This window comes from Pyrus communis, chromosome 13 (genome assembly GCF_963583255.1).
Source record: "Pyrus communis chromosome 13, drPyrComm1.1, whole genome shotgun sequence".
NCBI classification, from domain to species: domain Eukaryota; kingdom Viridiplantae; phylum Streptophyta; class Magnoliopsida; order Rosales; family Rosaceae; genus Pyrus; species Pyrus communis.
In genome coordinates, this window is record NC_084815.1 from 19,451,807 (window position 1) to 19,474,150 (window position 22,344).

The 22,344-nt window shown below is 36.6% G+C and overlaps 3 protein-coding genes across 3 annotated transcripts; 2 read left to right on the forward strand and 1 right to left on the reverse strand.

Annotated features, from left to right (window-relative positions):
• Nucleotides 1-1,712: 1,712 nt before the first annotated feature.
• On the forward strand, nt 1,713-6,730 carry LOC137713988 (ADP-ribosylation factor GTPase-activating protein AGD3-like). Its single transcript, XM_068453350.1, has 20 exons — nt 1,713-1,757; nt 2,229-2,305; nt 2,672-2,772; nt 2,849-2,919; nt 3,065-3,127; nt 3,301-3,345; nt 3,504-3,569; nt 3,689-3,736; nt 3,827-3,922; nt 4,002-4,043; nt 4,155-4,370; nt 4,459-4,590; nt 4,675-4,899; nt 5,004-5,090; nt 5,173-5,508; nt 5,586-5,728; nt 5,810-5,903; nt 6,003-6,168; nt 6,246-6,495; nt 6,616-6,730. The coding sequence occupies exons 1-20, from the start codon at nt 1,713-1,715 to the stop codon at nt 6,728-6,730; spliced, it is 2,418 nt and encodes an 805-aa protein (XP_068309451.1).
• Nucleotides 6,731-8,335: 1,605 nt separating this feature from the next.
• LOC137713135 (pentatricopeptide repeat-containing protein At5g61990, mitochondrial-like) lies at nt 8,336-11,648 on the reverse strand. The gene has a single exon (XM_068452394.1). It carries the CDS (start codon nt 11,557-11,559, stop codon nt 8,479-8,481), a length of 3,081 nt encoding a protein of 1,026 aa, XP_068308495.1. The 5' UTR covers nt 11,560-11,648; the 3' UTR covers nt 8,336-8,478.
• A 128-nt stretch (nt 11,649-11,776) lies between these two features.
• LOC137713748 (uncharacterized) lies at nt 11,777-14,674 on the forward strand. Its single transcript, XM_068453095.1, has 4 exons — nt 11,777-11,955; nt 12,132-12,437; nt 12,923-13,111; nt 14,143-14,674. The coding sequence occupies exons 2-4, from the start codon at nt 12,183-12,185 to the stop codon at nt 14,224-14,226; spliced, it is 528 nt and encodes a 175-aa protein (XP_068309196.1). The 5' UTR covers nt 11,777-11,955; nt 12,132-12,182; the 3' UTR covers nt 14,227-14,674.
• The last annotated feature ends 7,670 nt before the right edge of the window (nt 14,675-22,344 follow it).

The window sequence follows — 22,344 nt, forward strand, 5'->3', positions numbered from 1 at the left end:
ATGTCAACCCAAAACAATAAGTAATCCACAACCCAATCTAAAGCCCAAGTCCATATCTAGTTTGATGATGTAATTGCTTACAATTGCAAAGTTAGGTAAGGTTGTATGGAAAACAACATAATTAGGTGCAATTAATGTGTTTTGTGTGGTAGTTGGAAATCTTAGTTTAATTAAGTGTGTGGTGTAGCTTTCATTTGGTTTGCTATAAATACTCAAGTCCCCAAGCATTGTACATCATCCAAGGAGAAACAAAGCCTAGAGCTAAATAAGAAAAGCTTTGCTAATTAGTTTGTTTTGTGAGCTTTCTTTAAGAGTGTGCTCTATTTTCTTCTTCTTGGGATCATTAGAGTTATCTTGGATACTCTTCTTATTCAACAGATGCAACTTTCTTTTTTGCTGTCAAATGATGAAAAATATAACAACGGAACTCAAAATTTTACAGTGAAAGCGCTGGTTGTTGTTCTGATGAGTTTTTGGGTTTTAGATTATTTCGATCATTGAAGATGCATGCGACTGTGGCCTTCTCTGTGGGTCTGCCCGAACCCGCTGTGTTCGGGACGGGTTCGGGTTTGTCGGGGAAATATCCATCTCTAGAGAAACTTGGTTACCAGATCTCACAGCATGACTACTTAATACTGGCAAGTGGCAACAAACACTCGTGTCACAGAGAGTGAGGTTCCTATCAATGTCATCAATTGCTGGAAAAAAAGTTGTAGGGGCTGATTGATCGGCTGCTCAAATCTCGAAACTATCTTGCAAGATTTATGTTGGAGAATTTCATAAACCCTATCCACTATCAAATTTATTATTTTTTAATAATTTTCGGGAGGGGGATTATCCTATTAAATATTGGAAAGCTAGAGTTGGTAATTATGAACTCTGCAAGAGGCTTATAACTTAAGTAGTTTGAGTGTTTATTCACGCACCTGACGTTTGGTGTTGAATCTTTATTCCTCCAATATTGTTTGTATAAATGCAAATTCTGACATTTAGGCGTGTTTGGTGGTTTAAATTGAATTGGGCATTAAGGATAAGATTGAATCGGCAAAGACTTGTAAGGCAGGTGCAACACATGTATAATGATAGGTTATATAATCTACTATATTGTGGATTTATAACTCATCATGTCCGTCATCTCACATTTTGACATAACAAACAACGAATTGAACTTGAGTATTTTTCTTCTTTTTTTGAACAAATAATATTATTTACACTGAACTCAAGTCTAATTTAACTGATCACAATCTAATGAGGCCTTACTGACAATCATAAAAACTTTTGTAGTGAGAAGTATGGTTGTAAGTGTCAATTGTTTGGTGAACAAAAACAAGATTTGCGGAACCTAAAGCGTTGCGTTGTGGTGGGAACTGGTCCAAAATATCACACAACGAAATTGAGAGAGAGAGAGAGGGAGAGAGGAGAGAGTATAAAAGGAAAAAAAGGCGGGGTGAGATTTAGTGACATGTAATTTAATTTTTAGTGACAGCCATGAAAAATCGCAGACACCTTCGTCCTCCACAAACTTGCTGCACTTTCGATCCCCCACCCCACCCCCTCTCCTTTCCAAGAAAAAAAAGGAAAACAAGAAGCTTTTTTCGTCGACCAAAAAAACAAGAGAAGCTTTTGCCGACCTCATTACCACCATAACTCTCTCTCTCTCTCTCTCTTCTCTGTGTGCAGAAATTCAAGGCGATCTCTGTATCCTTCCAAATATGCATTTCGCAAAGCTCGATGATTCGCCTATGTTCCGCCAACAGGTTTCTTCATTTTCTAAATTTTTATATGCTTATATATATTGTCATTATCTTTGTATGCTAACATTATGCCATTGAAAGCTCAGATCAACTTGTTTGTTTTGGTAGGCTGATTTTATCGTCATAGTTTACAAATTTCACATTTTTTTTTTTTCTTCTGAATTTATGAATTATGGTTAACAATGGTGTGACATTTTTGCTTCTATTAGAGTTTGCCAGTTTGGTTGATTTTCTTTTCAAATAAACGCATCGCATATAGTGAAACATTTTCGGCGTAATATAGATCGTTAAAGATAGCTAATGCAGCCTTGATGCTGTCATTGTATTCGAACCCATGTCGTTAAAATTACTTGGGGTGAAGAAAGTTACTACTTTTCCCTGCATTTGTTGTTTATTCGATATTCGTTACTCTGCACAATCTGGACACTTGAAGTTTTGATGTTTGCTTATTGATGTATGCTATATTGGAAACAGATACAAGGGTTGGAGGAAAGTGCAGAGTCACTCAGGGGAAGATGTTATAAGTTTTACAAAGGATGTCGAAAGCATACGTACGATGAGAAGCCTCTCTATCTCCTTTTGCCTTCTGTCTGAATAATGACAACATTTTCTCATTGAACAGCTTTCTTTGGCAGTTGTGTCGTTGTTGTGGCGTCGAAACATCAAATCTTTAAGCTTTTTAGCATCCGAGAATAAACAGATTACTCGACAAACACATGAATGCACAGAGGAAAACTAAACCCTCTTCATATGAAGAATTAAACCAAAACTTCCCCACTCAATCTCCCCCATTCAAGCCACGGAGTTTACAACTTCTTAAGAAAAATAGACGGAATTGTGGAGTTCTTTTTGTGGTTTTATAATCCTCAGCAGCTGTTATTTGTGTCTTATAATTTTTATGCAATTTAATTTTTCAGAGAAGGGCTTGGAGAAGCGTATGATGGTGAAATCGCTTTTATAACTGCCCTCGAAACTTTTGGGGGAGGGCATAATGATCTTATTTTTTCAGATTTAGGAGGTATGTCTTTGTATGATTGTGTTCATCTCTGCCTAGTTTCTGTCTGTACTTATAAATTCCGCATTAATTTTCTCAGGCCATGTTATGACCAGATTCACAACTGCATTGAGAGAAATCGCGACGTACAAGGAAGTTTTTCGTTCACAGGTAGTAATCTGTTCCCGTGTCCTCAACAAAATCATAATCTGAACAATATTTGTCGATATGATCATATTTTTTCAACCTTAACCGTTTCTTCATCTCATGATGCTTATATATGATTTCTGTGTTGAAATCTTCATGTTGGTCTCAGTTAGAGCACATGCTAAATGATAAGCTGATGCACATTGTCCATGTTGACCTCCATGATGTCAAGGTACAATGTCCGGCGAAAGGTTAAGTAGACTTGTTTACGTATGCACTATACTTACAGTAGTTGCTCCGGTTTACATGGCATTGATTTCGATATTATGAACTGTGTTCTGTTGTATTCCCTTTCATCCCTCTCATTGTCCAACTTTTTTTCGCTAAAGTATCTTATTGGTGCAGGAAGCCCGAAAGCGTTTTGACAAGACTTCACTTGTATATGATCAGGTGGTTTTCTGTTCTGACAATTTCATACATTCGCATTGGGCGTCGAAGTTTGCAGAATACAATATTTTTCTTCAATCAAAATAGGTTTCTTGTGCAGCAAGCATATGTGTTTTTGTTAGACTTATAAGGGTAATGTGTATTCTGTGCACACTGCACAGGCACGTGAGAAGTTTCTGTCGTTGAGGAAGAGTACGAGGATGGATATAGCTGCTAGTATAGAGGAGGTATATCCAAAATGGTTCACCTCCAAATTCAAATACTATTCGGTCTGTTGTATAGGTTGAATTAAGATAGTTTTCCATGGGTGACCATTCAAATCTAACTTGGTAGAGAGACATTCCAGGAACTGCAGAATGCAAGATCCTCGTTTGAGCAAGCCCGCTTCAACCTGGTAAGATAAGTTTCACAACGACAATTTGGTTCAAATAAAATGCAATGCAGAAGAAGTTAGGCTTTCAACATAGTTTACTTATGTATCCAGGTTACCGTTCTATCTGTTATCGAGGCCAAAAAGAGGTTTGAGTTTTCGGAAGCTGTTAGTGGCATGATGGATGCTCATCTCCGTTACTTCAAACACGTATATTACACCACCCTACTGATAATTTGTGCATCGCAAAGGTCTACACTGCTTATGATATTGTCCCTTCCATTTGCAGAGTTATGAGTTACTGCATGCAATGGAACCGTATATCCATCAGGTTTGTGATTATAAACAGCATCAAAGTTCTCTTCGGAAACTTTATGGTTTCACTGTCAAGTTAATATCTGTTATTGTTAACTGTAAGAGTTTTTGCTGTTTTCCGTTGTAGGTTTTGGCTTATGCACAACAGACAAGAGAAAGTTGCAAACAGGAACAGATATCTCTTAATGAAAGGATACTAGAGTACAAAAGGCAGATTGATCGGGAAAGTACACAGTCCTTGAGCAGTATCCATGGTTCCCCCAGTGGAGATGGTCCACAGCCTCTCTCTCGGAAATCACATAAAGTGATCGAGGAAGTGATGCAATCTGCTGCAAAGGGGAAGGTACTTGCAGTTGCAGATATATTTCAGATTTCTTTTAGTTTTGGCACAGTTTGAAGTTGCATCCCTGTAGGTATGAATATGCTTTCAGGTACAAACCATTCGGCAAGGATATCTATCAAAACGTTCCTCCAACTTGAGAGGTGACTGGAAGCGAAGGTATTTCATCCTTGATAGTCGAGGGATGCTGTACTACTATCGCAAACCATTGACTCGGCCATCTGTAAGTCATTTGCCGGAGGATACGTTGTATAAACCTTGTTTTGTGTCTCCCACTGCTTACTTGATGTTAATCATACTGTTTCAGTATGGGAGTCAATCTTCTCCACAGAAGAATAATTACTCTGAAAATGGCTCCGGGATTTTGAGTCGATGGCTTTCATCTCACTACCATGGCGGTGTACATGATGAAAAATCCGTTGCACGCCACACTGTGAACTTGCTGACATCAACGATAAAGGTTGATGCAGACCAGACAGACTTAAGGTTCTGCTTCAGAATTATATCACCAATAAAAATCTACACTTTGCAGGTATTCGTTTCAAAAAGTTCTTGGGAGAGGGTAATGTTGGATTCTTACCAAATTTGACGCCTTAAACATATGGCAGTTGATTCTAAATTTTTTCGGCGATGCAGGCAGAGAATGCACTCGATCAAATGGATTGGATTGAGAAAATCACTGGAGTAATTGCTTCACTATTGAGTTTCCAGACATCTGAGAGGGTAATTGTTCAGAATCTGCATTCTTTAAAACATGAAACCTTTGAATCTATAGTTGTTGAAAAGATTATCGATTGTTTGGCAGCGTCTCTCGACTAGCCCTACAGGAAGCGACGATCAATTCTCTGGAAACGAGGGTAGTTCATTAGAAAGCGCTCCTGATGATGAGCAGACAGCTATTCCGGAGCTCTCACCTAAGATCACAGCTTGTAATTATCTCCGAATGTCTAAAAGTTTGCAGCCGCACAAGTTCAAACCGAAAAGTGAGAAACTGATTGACTTACTGAGAAGAGTGTCTGGTAATGAAAAATGTGCAGATTGTGGTGCACCTGAACCAGATTGGGCATCTTTGAACCTTGGGATTCTTATTTGCATCGAATGCTCTGGTGTCCATCGTAATCTCGGTGTACATGTATCAAAGGCAAGTTGTCTAGTTTAAGATTTATTCTGTGAAATGTTTATGGATGTCTCCGTTTGTTTATTAACGCATTGATGCAGGTTCGGTCACTGACACTTGATGTGAAAGTATGGGAACCTTCTGTCTTAACCTTGTTTCAATCACTGGGAAATACTTTCGTAAACTCGATTTGGGAGGAGATGTTGTATTCAAGTTCTTTGCAGGCTGATAACATGCCTATAGGGTAATTAAGTACTCCGTAAATCTATATGATTGGAACTGATGTTCTTGTTGTGCTAATAACTCGTTAGTTCGTGCGATGTAGTTTCTCCAGTGCTGATAGAAATGAGCCGTTTCTTATGATAAAGCCATGTTATGACGATCTTATTTCGACAAAAGAGAGGTATATTCATGCAAAGGTATTCTTCTAAATAGTCTGCTCACTCCTTTTTGTTTCAACTGTATAATTTCAATAGGATTTGTTGTTCCGAATCTCTGAGATTTCTCTCTACTTGCAGTATGCAGAAAAACTTTTTGTTCGTCGTACAAAAAACAATCAGAAGCTCCACGTAACGGGGCAACAGTTGTGCAAAAGCGTCCGAGCGAATGACAAGAAAGCAGTTTACCGCTATATTATTGGTTATGAAGCAGATGTTAATGCTAGATCAGTGCAAGCATTAGATGGTATGCTCTTATAATCTGAAAAATGAAATGCAATTGGTTGAACAGAAATTACGTGATACCGAATGGTCGCTTTGCAGATCATTCCGAAGACAAGCCTTCGTCGAGTAACTTAAATTCTGTCACTAGAAGTGAAATTCAGCCCGCAAAAGACAGCGCTGAGGACTGTTCCCTGCTTCACCTAGCTTGCCAAAGTGCCGATATTGGCATGGTAGAGCTACTTTTACAGTATGGTGCGCACGTAAACGCTACTGATTTAAAAGGTCAAACACCGCTGCATTATTGCGTTATCAGAGGGAACATTGCTATTGCAAAGTTGCTTCTTACGAGGTAAGCCTTTGTGCATTTGGGACTCATTTGGGGTTGCTTCTGTATGAAGCACTTCTGCGGAAAACTGCTTCTTATACAAGTGCTTTTATTAAATGCTCGTATCGTTTAATTCAATTGCAGGGGAGCTGATCCTCGAGCCACTGACAGAGAAGGTAAAACACCAAGTGAGCTTGTATCAGAATCTGCCTCGAAAGACAATGGGATGCTGGCTCTTTTAACAAACTCCGGCAGATGATGTTCTAAAACCGAAATTTTTCGCATACTTAACACGAGAACTAATCGAAAATGTGAGACCGTTTTACCTCTTCGAAATGTAGGATCAGTTTAGTTTTATGGGTTGAGGTATATAGAGGCAGTTTGATTTGGTTTGTATCTGTTTATGTACTATTTTGTTCTCTATAATTTGTGTATAAAAATAGAATGTTAGGAGGTTTTAGCAAAAGTTATTTTGTTGTTGTATGTAGATGATCAGTTTTTTAAAGAAATGTTGATTGGAACTGAGCGTTTTAGCTTTCTCTTTCTCGTTATAAAACCATTTTATGTATCTTAATTTTAACTCATTACTCGTTTCACATATCTTAAATCTAACTCATTACTACCCACTTTCACTACTTTAGCGCTCTGCACTTGTCTACCCAGCTTGTACCGTGGGCACGATAACTGGTACACCAAAGATGCGTCCTTCCCGATACTCTCGTACTAGGGAAAGGTCCTCGCAATGCTCTTACGCCCACACTGGATATGAACCGAACTGTCTCACGACATTCTGAATGCAGCTCACGTACCAATTTAATGAGCGAACAATCCAGACCCTTGGAACATACTACAGCCCTGGGTGGCGAAGAGCCGACTTCGAGGTGCCAAACCTTCCCGTTGATGTGAGCTCTTGGAGCCCCCAAGGTTCAAAGTTAACTGTTTAAACTAAATTGTCCATATCAAATGTTAGGAAGATAAATCTTTAACAATACTGGTGATGGTTTATAAATCAAATAATCTGAGCAGAAAATGCAACCTATGATAAACATAAAACATCACATAAACTCTCATTACTGAGAAGAGTTTTAGTAATAAAAAGCATAAAAGCAATTTAGAAGCACTTTGTTGAACTCAATCTGTCCAGAAACACTTCAGACTGCTGTATCATTTGAGAATTTGCATACGGTAATTAAAATTTAATACGTAAACAGCTGAGATGCATCATGAGTAAGACGTAAGTTAGTCGTTTATCAAATCTGACTTGAGATACAAGAAAGTAGAATGTTCAAAATAGATCCTCTTTACATTGACTCAAAAATATTTTCTTTCGTATCTAATCTGCCTTCATCTGAACGATACAAGGGCACTTGCTACATAATAGCAGCCATCATTAAGAGGAGAACTAAGTTCTAAACACATGAGCACGAAGAAGCAGAAATCTTCCAGCATGAAAATATCAGCAAACCAAGTTGCTTCTTTCACAAGCAAAATTGCTAGTTACCACATTAGCTTAGGTCTGTTACCTGTACGACCACCTCACGGCATTGTTTCCTGGTCTTGCTTTTATCACCCATCTTCATATCATCTGGATTAACCCACCACACCAACCTTCGAGTGTACTGACTACTTCATATCCTGCCACTGTTGTCCCTTTCCCGTTCTCTTTACATCAATGTCTGTTTCAAACCAAAAAAGAAAGTTCCATAAAGTTGTCAAGAGGTTAAAATTAAACCAATAAACTTTTCCAAGCAATTCTGCAGTTAACTATTAAGGTGCACAGGTAAAAGTTTACCTTTCTAAGCATTGAATCCACCCCTTTGCTTTAAGGAGAACACAATCACTGGTTAAGAATGAGGAAGCTCCACATTGGCAAAACCAAGCTTTTCCATACCACAACTTGCGAACTCCACCCTCAGGCCAGCATTTGAATTTGGTTGAGGGAGCAATGAATAGGAAGAGAACCAGAAATTCTGTCTCGATCAACTAGATTGCCATCTTTCCTTGCTTTCAACATATTCCGGAGCTAACCTCACTTTGGTCCTCATGAATTAAGTCATCTAAACTGGTGGAATGTGAAACCCATCCAAACCTAAGCATGCTCTCAAAAATCCTTGCTGTTTTTTCCGCATTCCCTAATTTGTGAAATCCACGAACTAATGTGCTGCATGTTGCAAGACTGAGCATAAATCCATGTTCTACCATTTCATCAAGTGACTTAATTATCTCAGAAAATTCTTCCCTTCGGAATAGAGTACTTGTCAGTGCATCAACCACTGCACTGTTGGAGATTGCACCATTGACCAAAGTTTCATCCACCAGCTTTAAACATTTTACCAAATCACCTTCTTTGCAATAAGCATCAACCATCATACGATATGTAACTTCATCAGGCTTGAGTCCCCTCGTCACCATCTCATCAAAAAGAGCAAACATCTTATATCTGCTTCCCGTGCTATTGTATCCGTGTAAAAGTGAAGTATATGTTAAAATATTTGGCGTCAGATTCCTTTTCTGCATTTCCAGAAAGAGCTGTTCTGATTCCCTCATCAACCCCTCTTTGCAGAGGGAAACAATCAGAATCGTGTAGGTGACATGATTTGGGGTAACATGCTTATCCACCATATCTTCCAACAACCGGTTAGCTTCCACCATCCTCCCCAATTTGCAGAAGCCATCAATCAATGCATTGAAAGGAGAAGTGGCCGCAATGCCCTTCCCCACTATGTCCTGAAATAAAGACACAGCCCTCTCCATGTCACCTGCCTTGCAGCACCCATCAATTAGGATGCAGTAGATGAAACTATCTGTAGGGATCCCACGTAGAAGCATCTCATCTAATAACTGAAATGCCTCGGTTAATTTTCCGGATTTGCTATATCCGTCCATCATTGTAGCATAAGTCACAGCATTAGGAGACAAACCCTTTCTGGAGATTCCATCAAACAGTTCTCTGGCTCTATCAGTGTCACCTGACTTACACAATCCATTAATCAAGGCATTATAAGTAACAATGTTTGGATCAACGCCTCTCCGGCACATCTGTTCAAGAAGTTGGAAAGCCTTATCCACATTTCCCTGCTTACAAAAGCCAGATATGAGAGAGCTGTAAGTAAAAACATCTGGAACCAGATCCTTGCCGAGGAGCTCGGAGAAAATCCCCATTGCTTCTTGAATTTTTCCATTCTTTGAGAGACCATGAATAATGACACTATAAGTTTTGATATCTGGGAGCACCCCTCGTCCAAGCATACATCTAAACGTAGAATATGCTTCGGTTAAGTTACCGTCTTTGCAGTGCCCGTCAATCAGGGCTGTATAGATAACATCATTAGGAGCTATACCACAACCCAACATCTCCTGGAAATACGTATTTGCAAGTTGCATTTGCCCCTCCTTACAGTATCCATGAATAAAAGCCCCATAAGTATACGCATTAGGCTTTAATCCTCTGTCAACCATTTCCACGAAGTAAATCCTGGCTTCATCCATTTTCCTGGCTTTACAGAGGCCAATTATAAGAGAATTGTAGCAAAATGCATCAGGCATGACTCCCTTTTTGGTCATTCCTTTTAATACTTTTATTGCCTCTTCAAATTTTCCTTCCTGGACGTGACCTCTAATTACAGTTGTGTAGATAACGGCACCTGGTTTCAAACCTCTGGTAATCATTTCCTTCAGAAGTTGATTAGCCCCTTCCATATCTCCACACCGGCTTAGGCCATTGATTATCGCTCCATAAGTGAACAAACCGGGTGCAAAGTTCCTCTTCTTCATCTCATTAAGTAACTCACAAGCCTTGACCATATTTTGCTCTCGACAATACCCGTCAATTAAAAACTTGTATGTCTGGGCATTAGGTCTAGTGCCCATAACATTCATCTCATTCAGGAGAACTTCTGCCTTCTCCATCCTACCAACTTTACACATCCCAGCAAAAATTGCATTACATGTGGCATCGCACAACTTAAAGCCTCGAGCAATTGTCTCATCTTTGATCCTCAAAGCCTCTTCCAAGTAACCTTCTTTCATCAACCCATCAATCAAAGCAGTGTAGCAGGTGCTGTCGGGACTCAAACCTTTATCATACATGTATTTCAAAACCAATTTTGTTTCTTCTGGTCTCTTCGTTCTGCACAACCCGTCAACAAGTGCCGAATAAGTATACCTATCCGGGACCAATCCCTTCTCCACCAAAGACTTCTTTACCGCTAAGGCTTCATCGACATCCCCAGCCCTACACAAACCACCAATCACCACATTATAGGTACTTAAATCTGGATTACCACCCTTCTCCTCCATCTCTAACAGAAACCTCTTTCCCTGCCCGGCATTCCCTGCCCTACAATGCGCATGGATCACATTGTAATAAGTGTAAAAATCAGGTTTCATGTTCGCCTCTAACATCCCATCATACACCTTCCAAAACAACTCCATTCTATTACACTTCAACAAATCATTCAACAGAGAATTGCAGCAATCCAATCTTGGCAAAAGCCCAACTTTCCTAAGTCCCAGAAAAACATCAGCAGCCTCATTCAACCGCCACGCCGCCTTAAAAGCTCTAATCAGAAACTCAAAAACAATCTTATCAGACCCACCACACTCACCGTCTCTAAAACAACTAACAACAGAATCCAAAACTTTGAAAACTGGTTTTCGGGTCTTAACCATTCTATCTAACACAGCATTAGCCTGCTCAAACATCTTGGAATTGCACAGAACAATAGCAAGAATCGAAAAGGAATGCAAATTTTGGGGAAAACCCAGGTGGGTATCGGTCCATAGGAAGAAACTAAGGAGGCGTTTTGGGTCACCAACCTGGTGGTTCTGCTGCAAAACGGCTCGGACCACATGTGGGTTCAGCTTCCTGGGGAGGTCCGATGAGTTGAGAACGAAGTGCCAGTCGCTGTGGTTTCTGAGGACGGTGGAGATTTCTCTCACTGTTTCGTCATCGTCATGTTTGAACGTCTCTGATTGCTGCGAGGTGGTGGTGCAGTATTCGATGTGAATCAAAAGTCTTGCTTTTGCAATACCAATTCGATTGCTCAGATGAAATGCAAAGAGATGTCCATGAGAAAATAACCCCATTTTTTTCCTGATGCCCAAATGGTGAGCCACTCAGCTATGGCAATGGAGGCATGAGATGAGAGCAACACAAAGACATCTGACCAAGAGAGGAAAAGAGGAGAGGGAGAGAGGGAGAGAGAGGGGGAGAGAGGGGGAGAGATTGGCCTGGACTATTTTGTAAAGTTTTAAACTTTGAAGCCCAATTCATAAAAACCCAATGAACCCAAATGGCCTGTACCTTTTCAGGTCCAAATTCTCACCTGCGTTGGCTGCTGCTGGGTTTCCTTCTTCCTTCTTCCTCCCCAAAGCTTCTTGAACTCGTAACCTCCATTACTGCCTTGCAAACAACAAACCCTCCTTGAATTCTGTAGAAAAAGCCATGGGTGCTCTGTAATTTTCCTATCTAATCAGCATCAGGTATAATCTCTTTTTTCCAAATTGTTTAATGGGTTATGCAATTTCGAATCGTATATTTAATGGGTAATTTTCTTTTATTTATTTTTCAATGGATTTTTGTGTCCCTTCGTTTCTTGAAGGGGATGGTTTATAATTTTGTAATGTCTTAAATGAGAAATGTGAAATTTGCTTTGAAGCTTTGTTCTTTGAACTGTTGCTGCACGGGAAAGTGATACGAGCCGGCAGGTATGAATTGGGTGAGGCAGAGAGTTCTGGTTTCAATTGGGAGGCAGAGGCTGCTGCATACTTTCGATGCGCCGAGCGAAAGCTTGAAGACGAAGATTGCTGAGCTGGGGAAAATGAGGAGGAGGAGAAGCTCAAAGAAAGATAAGCAATCGGTTTTCGTCGAGGTTCCAGAGTCGATGGCCTACCTCGACACAGCCACCATGCCCCAGATTCTCACCGCCGTTGGCATTGCCCTCTTCGCCAAGCTCCTTATGATGGTAAGTAAAATTGAATATATTTTTCTGTCATTGTTTCCACAACCACATTTGTTTATTAGCTCTCTGTTTCCTAAATGTTGTTGCTGTATCGTAATCTCCGACTAGAATCTGCATCTTGTTGAAAATTTGGAAATTCATGATTACCGGAGCTGTGTTTCATTGTTTTGCACACTCTTCTGCCTATTGATCCTGCTTGTGTATTGCTAGAAAAAATTTCCTTGCGCTTTATAATTTGTTGCGGTTTTTGGAAGTTCAACATTGCTGTCTTCTTGAAGTAAGTTTTTTGTGTTTAATTTTCGAGAGGAAGATGAAATAAGTAAATGGTTTAGACCTTGTTGAAAGTACAGAGCTTTTATGTAAAGGTTTTATTTTTTGTCTTCCTGGCAATAAACAGAATAGCTTACCTCGTTTGATTAGAGAACATTTTGGATTTCTTTGGTTAATTATATTTAGTGATTAATGTAACTGGTCTTTCATGCTGGCAGTACGACGACTCGAGGTCACAAGAATTGATTGAACGCAAAATAAAGAATGCTCCTGCTGGGCAGGGCACTGTTAGGATGCTCTCCCGAGAGGAATGGGAAGAAATTCGCGAAGTAAGACCGAGGACTCCGTTTGAATCCAAGCTTGCTCGTCCAAATGCACGCTTAAGAACTGGAGAACCATTAGGCATGGTGAGGCACAAATTACTTTTTACTCTTAAACGGTGCTACATATCAGTTGTTCTGATCATTGAATAATAGGGTAGGATCAGTCTTGCTTTCCTACACTAAATTGCAGTTTTATTTTGGTAATATGCCACTAAAAATGGTATAGCATCTCAAGTTGTAAAACCAATGGCACCAGCTGAACACGAAATTTCCCCCCAAGCTGCCATTTACAGAATTTGAGTCATAGTTTTAGCGGGTCTACTTATGTACACGAATGTTAGGTTACTGCTGGTTTTTCTAATGCACATTAATGTTAGGTTGCTGTTGGTTTTTCTAATGCACGTGAATGTTAGGATACTGCTGGGTTTTCTACTGCACATGAATGTTACGTTAACCATGGTTTTTCTAATTTACATGAATGTTAGGTTACCGCTCGTTTTTCTAATGTACATGAATGTTAGGTTACCGCTGGTTTTTCTAACATACGTGAATGCTTAAACAACCACATCTTTGATTTTTATTTTTTGCCTTTCAATTGGCCATTTAGCACTTGGATATTTACATGTGTAGGTCTGCACTGGTGACTAATTTGCTGAATGTTTAGGTTACTGCTGATAAAAAATAGCATGCTGACCTTTTCGCAAGTTCTGAACCATATCTTTGCCTCTTGATCTAAGGAGTTTAAGTTGTATCATGTTTCTCAGCCTTAATAGCTTCCAACCAGCATAAAGTTTTCTTTTGCGACCTTGCTATGCTTAAATGCTTTAGAAAGTATAATGCACGGGCAATCTCTGTGACATTTTACTTCGGTGCTTTTTGTTTCATAATTTGGTTCATTGCTCACAGGGGAAGGGTCTTACACTGCTGTAGAATGTAGAAAATCATAGATCTTAAACGTTTTCATTTTAATGGAATTCTCTTAAAGAACATTAGTCAGAAATTTATATTCCACTTTCTCGAACGAAAAAGCTTCCGTGTTTTGTGCATATGCTTGTGCTTCTCTTATGTTCTGCTTTTGAGCAGTTAAAGAATGTTTGTTCACATGTTTTTCGCAGGAGGATTTAAAGGATTGGACGATTGATGTGCTCACAGATGCATTTGCTCGGGTTGAAGAAAGTGTTAGACACACTTCCAAGTGACTTTTCCCCGTCTTTTGAGCATGTCACTTGGTGAATATCAGATTTTTTTCAACATTTTGATTCTCTATACGATATCAATCATACACAAGGCCTACGTAGGCTAAATTCTGCGCGCTTATGAGCCTCCCGAAGATTAGCATCTCTGAGGAGCTTCTGAAAGAACATCTTGCAATCGTGTGGATTTGGTTTCTGGTATAATTTTGTGCTGCTTTAATGTAGAAAATATACTTCCAAAAACCATCACAAAGCAATGGTGGCAAAGGCATATGGTAAAGCGTTCGCTCAACTTGCACACTCCATGTGATGGTAGGCAGAGCTTGCTGAGCCGAATGTGTACGATTTTGTTCAATTTGTTGGACCTATTTGTTGTATTATGTTTTGCTTTCCAAAGGCAAACTCTCGTATCTTGGGCTGCAACTGACAAAGTATTATCTTATTCTCCAATCTCCATCTTCATGGTAAAAACTAAAACCTCCCGCCTGAGTTGTTACGGTGGTAGTATTTCAAGTCAATCAGGTGGTGCCATGGATTTTAACTTTCTAATATGGCAGTGTGCCATTGATTTGGGATGCCAGCAAGCACAACGACATTCTTATTGTAGGTTCGATCGCGAGGGTTTCTAGATCAAAGAGAGAAGAGCAGTGATCTCCGCACACAAATCTAATATATTCCCCCCGCCCCCTCCTCCGCCTCCTCCAACACCAATAAGTTTATTCACCGTGACAATTTACCACACAAATCTAATATATTCCCCCCGCCCCCTCCTTCGCCTCCTTCAACACCAATAAGTTTATTCACCGTTTATCACTTGCTCGGTGAGTTGCAGTTATGCCAATTGAGTGATCAAGAATCGGAGACAAGAATGTCAGTGTGCAACATCTTTCACTGAGTTGTGTGTTTGCCACTAGCCTTTCAAATTGAATTCAATTTTTGCCCTTTCAAAAACTCAAAAGATCTGTCCAAACCAAACTGTAAATCCAACTCGTTCAGGGGGAAGAGAATTTATTCAATTTTTTGGATTTACGTGCATTTTTTTTTCGTAAGAATTTTCTTCTCAAAAGTCTCATAAATTTCACCCTATATTAACGAGATGTAAGAAAATTAATAAATATCGATGATAAACTGCATTTAAAATCCTCTACTTTACTGAATTCGAGTGTAAAAGACGGGTAAATTATTTTAGCAACAAGCACAACTGCGGTTAAAAGCTGGCTATCAACTTATATCACTATGACTTTATAAAATTAATATCATCATTGTTAGAAGCCGACGTGATATGGTAGACGTACGAAAGCATGCAAATTAACTTGATTAGGGTTTTGTATTTTAGGGTAAATTAAGAAAATATGACTGTATGCTCCCCCTGCGGAAAGTAGAAAGTAGAAAGGTTAGGCATGCACGTTTATCACTTCAAATATGAACAAACAAAAAGCCTGCAAATTTTATGCTTTCTTTGACAAGGCCCTGCCCTGCCCTGGCCCTCACTCCATTTCATAAACTATGAAGAATAATCCATGTTTAATTTCAACACAAAGGGTATAAATATACACTATTATATATATACTATGTTGGAAAACAAGAAACAAAATTACTTTTGCTTTTTAGTGTTTTCTTTTTACTTTTCTTGCTAAGATTTTCCAAGCACATTTATTTATTTATATATATATATATAGACATGCGTATTGCAGGTAGCCAGAGCTTTCTCTGAGATTTCAGAAATTTTATTGTAAATTTATAAGGGGCCTTTTTAAGATGGTCTTCTAAAAATAATTTTAGTATATTTATGTTAAAAAGCAATAACTAAAACTAAAACAAATTTAAAATCCACGCTAATTATCAATATTGCAAATATGATTGCATAATAAGTAAAGAAAGCTACAAAAATATGCATTACTAAATAATCAACAATCAGTTTATTTTTATGATACCAAGTGAACAAAACCTTCAAAAAATACAACATTGAAGTTTCATTTAAAGATGGTTTTTCGTTTATTCTTTGCTGCAAAGTCAGCAATTAAATTGTAGTTGTAAGCACTAATCTCTACTAATTAATCAAACACTCATTATCAACCAAAATCCTATGAAATTATAAGTTTAACCCTCTAATTAAAATATAACATGAATAAGAAATATGGGCAGAAATGTAATTTCACACAACCAAATATTTTTTGTTTTTTTTCAAAGTCTCACCTACATATAATCCTAACATATCTCTAATTCAAAAAAAAAATATTCCCACTCTCACATTCTCTATAACTCTCTTCCACTCTCCTTCTATTTCAAAAACAAAAATAAAAAAATTTCACACACACACTTTATGTGTACCCATATGCTAATAAAGTATTATTAAAGGTCCCATTTGAATCTTCCCATGCATCGATACATGTCAAATTAGTTTTTGATATTTTTAATAGGTCCAAGTCTAATGTTTATGTGTGTACGTAACAAATCCTTGTTAAAAATAATTTGATTTCTTCAAACTTGCCTTCAAATTTATTTATTTACTCTTTTTTTTTTGGCACTGTACAAGGAAACAACTATATAGAATTAGAGTGATCTGAAAAGAAACTATAAATACAGATCAAAAAGTCTAATAGATTATTGTGAACTTTAACGAAAAACTCACAGTACTGTTCACTTTAACGAAAAATCACATTTTTACATTAAAAAGTCAATCATAATATTATTCACTTTACCCTTTATTTTGTTCTTATGGTTAAAACTCAAAGTTTTCAAATATTTTTCATTAGTTTAGCTTAAGATTATACCTAAAATTTATTCTTTGAACAACTTAAGTTTGAATTGTCTCAGCCGTACATGCAAGCAAGAAATATGAGAATATTGATGCTTAATTAACAACTAATCACGCCAGAAACGTGCCACTTCGAGGATTATTGGGCCTCCTGCACCTTGTTTTTTTATATTAATTAAATTATAATTAATTTAATAATCTCAAGTTGACAGTTCAAATTTCTATCTGCATATTATTTTATGAGCAAAAATTAATAAACAAATTTTTCATGCACGAAAGACAGCAATTTATGAACAAACCGCCCTCCTTAAAGATTGAAGTTTGAGAAGGATTGGAACCTATATGATTAAAAAAACCAAATTATGCATCTGATGGATATGTTAAATAATTATTTGCTTCAAATTTAGTACTCAACAATGATGGTATCTTACCAGCACATCTTGTAGCTGTCGAGCTCTAAATTATGGTTTATTTTTCTTTTTATTGTTAATGCATATTTAATTAGTTGGAATCTTTGTGTGATTGGTGATTATATATAATTAATCACAGACCGTTCATAAAATAACGGGATTTAAGGGTTAATGATAACAAAAAATATGCCTACAAACCCATCAAACCCTAGTTTGTTCCTTGGTTGGAGGAGGTAGAATGCATAGGATGCCTCCCTAGCTGCCTGCTTTCATAGCCGGTGATTTTTATATGTTGGCTTTCGTCAAAGGCTTTCCTTTTTGTTTCTTTTATTTATACATCGGCTTTTTAGCTGACACAATTCTTGGAACTGGCATAATTACTTCTCATGATGTTGAAAATTAAGTGGTTTTGAATTTATCCACCGTGAATCATTTTGTGAAAAATCTTCACTAATGGAAAAGCAAGGGGAGGAATTGATCGGACAAAATACCTTTAATTTCACGGAGATTTTTTTATTGAATAACCAAAATGATTGACAATGGAAAAACTTATGAATTACTTTTATTGATTTTCAATCTTAACAATCAAAATGAAGAATTATGACAATTCCAAAAATCATAAGAATTATGACAGTGGAAAAACTTAGAGACTACTTCTATTGATTTTCAATCTTAATAATCAAAATGAAGAATTATGACAATTCCTATTGATTTTCAATCTTAATAATCAAAATGAAGAATTATGACAATTCCAAAAATCATAAGAATTATGATAGTGGAAAAACTTAGGGACTACTTCTATTGATTTTCAATCTTAACAATCAAAATAAAGAATTATGACAATTCCAAAAATCATAAGAATTATGACAGTGGAAAAACTTAGGGAAGTAGAATTATGATAGTGGAAAAACTTAGGGACTACTTCTATTGATTTTCAATCTTAATAATCAAAATGAAGAATTGTGATAATTCCAAAAATCATAAGAATTATGACAGTGGAAAAACTTAGGGACTACTTCTATTGATTTACGTGCACTTTTTATCGTAAGAACTTTCTCCTCAAAAGCCCCGCAAATTTCACCCTATATTAATGAGATGTAAGAAAATTAATAAATATCGATGATAAATTGCATTTAAAATCCTATACTTTACTGAATTCGAATGTAAAAGACGGATAAATTGTTTTAGCAACAAGCACAACTGCGGTTAAAAGCTAGCTATCAACTTATATCACTATTACTTTATAAAATTAATATCATCATTGTTAGAAGCCGACGTGATTTGGTAGACGTACGAAAGCATGCAAATTAACTTGATTAGGGTTTTTGTATTTTAGGGTAAAAAAAGAATATATGGCCGTATGCTCCCCCTGCAGAAAGTAGAGAGTAGAAAGGGTTAGGCATGCACGTTTATCACTTCAAATATGAACAAACAAAAAGCCTGCAAATTTTATGCCTTCTTTGACAAGGCCCTGCCCTGCCCTGGCCCTCACTCCATTTCATAAACTATGAAGAATAATCCCTGTTTAATTTCAACACAAAGGGTATAAATATACACTATTATATATACTATGTTGGAAAACAAGAAACAAAATTACTTTTGCTTTTTAGTGTTTTCTTTTTACTCTTCTTTGTAAGATTTTCCAAGCGCGCGTGCGAGCGCGCGCACACACACACGCACGTATTGCAGGTAGCAAGAGCTTTCTCCGAGATTTCAGAAATTTTATTGTAAATTTATAAAGGACCTTTTTAAGATGATCTTCTAAAAATAATTTCAATATATTGATGTTAAAAAGCAATAACTAAAACTAAAACAAATTTAAAATCCACACTAATTATCAATATTGCAAATATGATTACATAATAAGTAAAGAAAGCTACAAAAATATGCATTACTAAATAATTAACAATCAGTTTATTTTTATGATACCAAGTGAACAAGACCTTCAAAAAATACAACATTGAAGTTTCATTTAAAGATGGTTTTTCGTGTATTCTTTGCTGCAAAGTCAACAACTAAATTGTAGTTGCAAGCACTAATCTCTACTTATTAATAAAGCACTCATTATCAACCAAAATCCTATGAAATTACAAGTTTAACACTCTAATTAAAATATAACATGAATAAGAAATATGGGTAGAAATGTAATTTCACAAAACCAAATTTTTTTTTCTTTTCAAAGTCTCACCTACATGTAATCCTAATATATCTCTAATTAAAAAATTAAAAACAAATTCTCACTCTCACATTCTCTGTCACTCTCTTCCACTCTCCTTCTATTTCAAAAACAAAAATAAAAAAATTCCACACACACTTTGTGTGTGACCATATGCTAGTAAAGTATTATTAAAGGTCCCATTTGAATTTTCCCATGCATCGATACATGTCAAATTAGTTTTTGATATTTTTAATAGGTCCAAGTCTAATGTTTATGTGTGTACATAACAAATCCTTGTTAAAAATAATTTGATTTCTTCAAACTTGCCTTCAAATTTATTTATTTACTTTTTTTTTTGGCACTATACAAGGAAACAACTATATAGAATTAGATTGATCTGAAAAGAAACTATAAATACAGATCAAAAAGTCTAATAGATTATTGGAAATTTTAACGAAACACTTACAGTACTTTCACTTTAATGAAAAATCACATTTTTATACTAAAAAGTCAATTATAATACTATTCATTTTACTTTTTATTTTATCCTTATGAGTTTGAATTGTCTCAGCCGTACATGCAAGCAAGAAATATGAGAATATTGATGCTTAATTAACAACTAATCACGCCAGAAACGTGCCACTTCGAGGATTATTGGGCCTCCTGCACCTTGTTTTTTATATTAATTAAATTATAATTAATTTAATAATCTCAAGTTGACAGTTCAAATCTCTATCTGCATATTATTTTATGAGCAAAAATTAATAAACAAATTTTTCATGCACGAAAGACAGCAATTTATGAACAAACCGCCCTCCTTAAAAATTGAAATTTGAGAAGGATTGGACCCTATATGATTAAAAAAAACCATGCATCTGATGGATACGTTAAATAATTATTTGCTTCAAATTTAGTACTCAACAATGATGGTATCTTACCAGCACATCTTTTAGCTGTCGAGCTCTAATTTATGATTTATTTTTCTTCTTATTGTTAATGCGTATTTAATTAGTTGGAATCTTTGTGTGACTGGTGATTATATATAATTAATCACAGACCATTCATAAAATAATGGGATTTAAGGGTTAATGATAACAAAAAATATGCCTACAAACCCATCAAACCCTAGTTTCTTCCTTGGTTGGAGGAGGTAGAATGCATAGGATGCCTCCCTAGCTGCCTGCCTTCATAGCCGGTGATTTTTATACGTTGGCTTTCGTCCAAGGCTTTCCTTTTTGTTTCTTTTATTTATAAATCGGCTTTTTAGCTGACATAGTTCTTGAAATTGGCATAATTACTTCTTATGATGTGTAAAATCAATAGAAGTGGTTCTGAATTTATCCATCGTGAATCATTTTGTGAAAAATCTTCATTAATGGAAAGCAAGGGGAGGGATTGATCGAACAAAATACCTTTAATTTCATAGAGATTTTTTTACTGAATAACCAAAATAATTGATAATAGACAAACTCAATAACTCTTTCTATTGATTTTCAATCTTAATAATCAAAATGAAGAATTATGACAATTTCAAAAATCATTTTAATCAAAAAACGTTTATAAATCTCCAAAATTCCGCGCATGTTAAATTTTCCCACTTTATGTTCAGAGTCTTCAGACAAGCAGAAGGGCAGTTCTTGAATGACATGATCACATTTGCAATATTTCGGCCATTGACTTAGACCCTCCAAGTGAGAGAATGGTGTCTAGGGCGACCAAGACAAAAACGCCACGATCACTTCTGTACCATAATATCAAAGGTTGAATATGAACAGCATAAGTGTTGTACATGACTGAGTTGTGCGCGCTAGCAGTAGGGAGTGCGAGCGTATTATGCATCGTTGACTCATTATTTACATTGATGACTGATAATTACTTATGAGTGCGTCGTACAAATTGAAAAATAAAAAAAGCTAATGGCTTCGTATCTATTTGATCATTAGAGAAGTCCACACAGTGTTTAATAGGACTTACTACTAACGTCAATTCTCACAAAAACAAAATTCTAAGTCTATCCTTGGATTTAGATGGTGGTGCATATAAAATGCTTTTATTAGAAGCACTAAAGTATTTCTTAAAACTTTGACTATTTTCTATGTATTTGAAAGCACTTATGACATTTACTAAAATTAGAAAAACCCTAATTAAAGGAAAAAATTACTAGGTTTGGTTGGATATTAGAAAGCACTTTTGACATTGCTAAATACACTTGCAACACATGGCCAAAAATAATTAAATATCTCAAGAACAAAGAAGGGCATGCATGTAGGGTCCATGGCATAGAATTTTATCAAATCTACGTGATACGGTCCTTTTCCCACCAGGCCACCCACCAAAAAGAGAGAGGATATGAACGAGGTTTCATTTAATTTTTAATTATTTGTTGTTCATGTTTATCTCCTTCTAATCTCACCTTAAAAATTTGATTAATTAACGAAAGATTAGGTACCGTTCTTTTCCAAACACATCGAGGCCATCACTATCACAAGTCATAGTGGTCGTCTTTCTTTCTTTCCATTTGTTTGTTCTCGTCACACCATTTAGGAAGGATTGAATGGTTTTTTACTTGGACTTATCTCCATCGTTCACAGTATATATCATTACTCTCAATTTACTTCTATTAATTTTCAAATTCGTCTTTCATAAGAATCGAATTTAAAATTTCTTACTTATAAATAAAGAAAGATCCTATTACACTTTAATAATAAATGACATATTAAAAATTTAGAACAATAAATATGACGCGCTATTTCCATCCCCACCTCTCCAGAGTCACGCAAACCCCGTGCGGGGATTAG

Coding starts and splice junctions, on each gene's coding strand:
- LOC137713988 (XM_068453350.1), top strand. CDS start 1,713: ATGCATTTCGCAAAGCTCGATGATTCGCCTATGTTCCGCCAACAG. Junction 3,128..3,300: donor TTGACCTCCATGATGTCAAG/GTACAATGTCCG, acceptor TTATTGGTGCAG/GAAGCCCGAAAGCGTTTTGA. Junction 5,729..5,809: donor GCTGATAACATGCCTATAGG/GTAATTAAGTAC, acceptor CGTGCGATGTAG/TTTCTCCAGTGCTGATAGAA.
- LOC137713135 (XM_068452394.1), bottom strand. CDS start 11,559: ATGGGGTTATTTTCTCATGGACATCTCTTTGCATTTCATCTGAGCAAT.
- LOC137713748 (XM_068453095.1), top strand. CDS start 12,183: ATGAATTGGGTGAGGCAGAGAGTTCTGGTTTCAATTGGGAGGCAGAGG. Junction 12,438..12,922: donor TCGCCAAGCTCCTTATGATG/GTAAGTAAAATT, acceptor TCATGCTGGCAG/TACGACGACTCGAGGTCACA. Junction 13,112..14,142: donor CTGGAGAACCATTAGGCATG/GTGAGGCACAAA, acceptor TGTTTTTCGCAG/GAGGATTTAAAGGATTGGAC.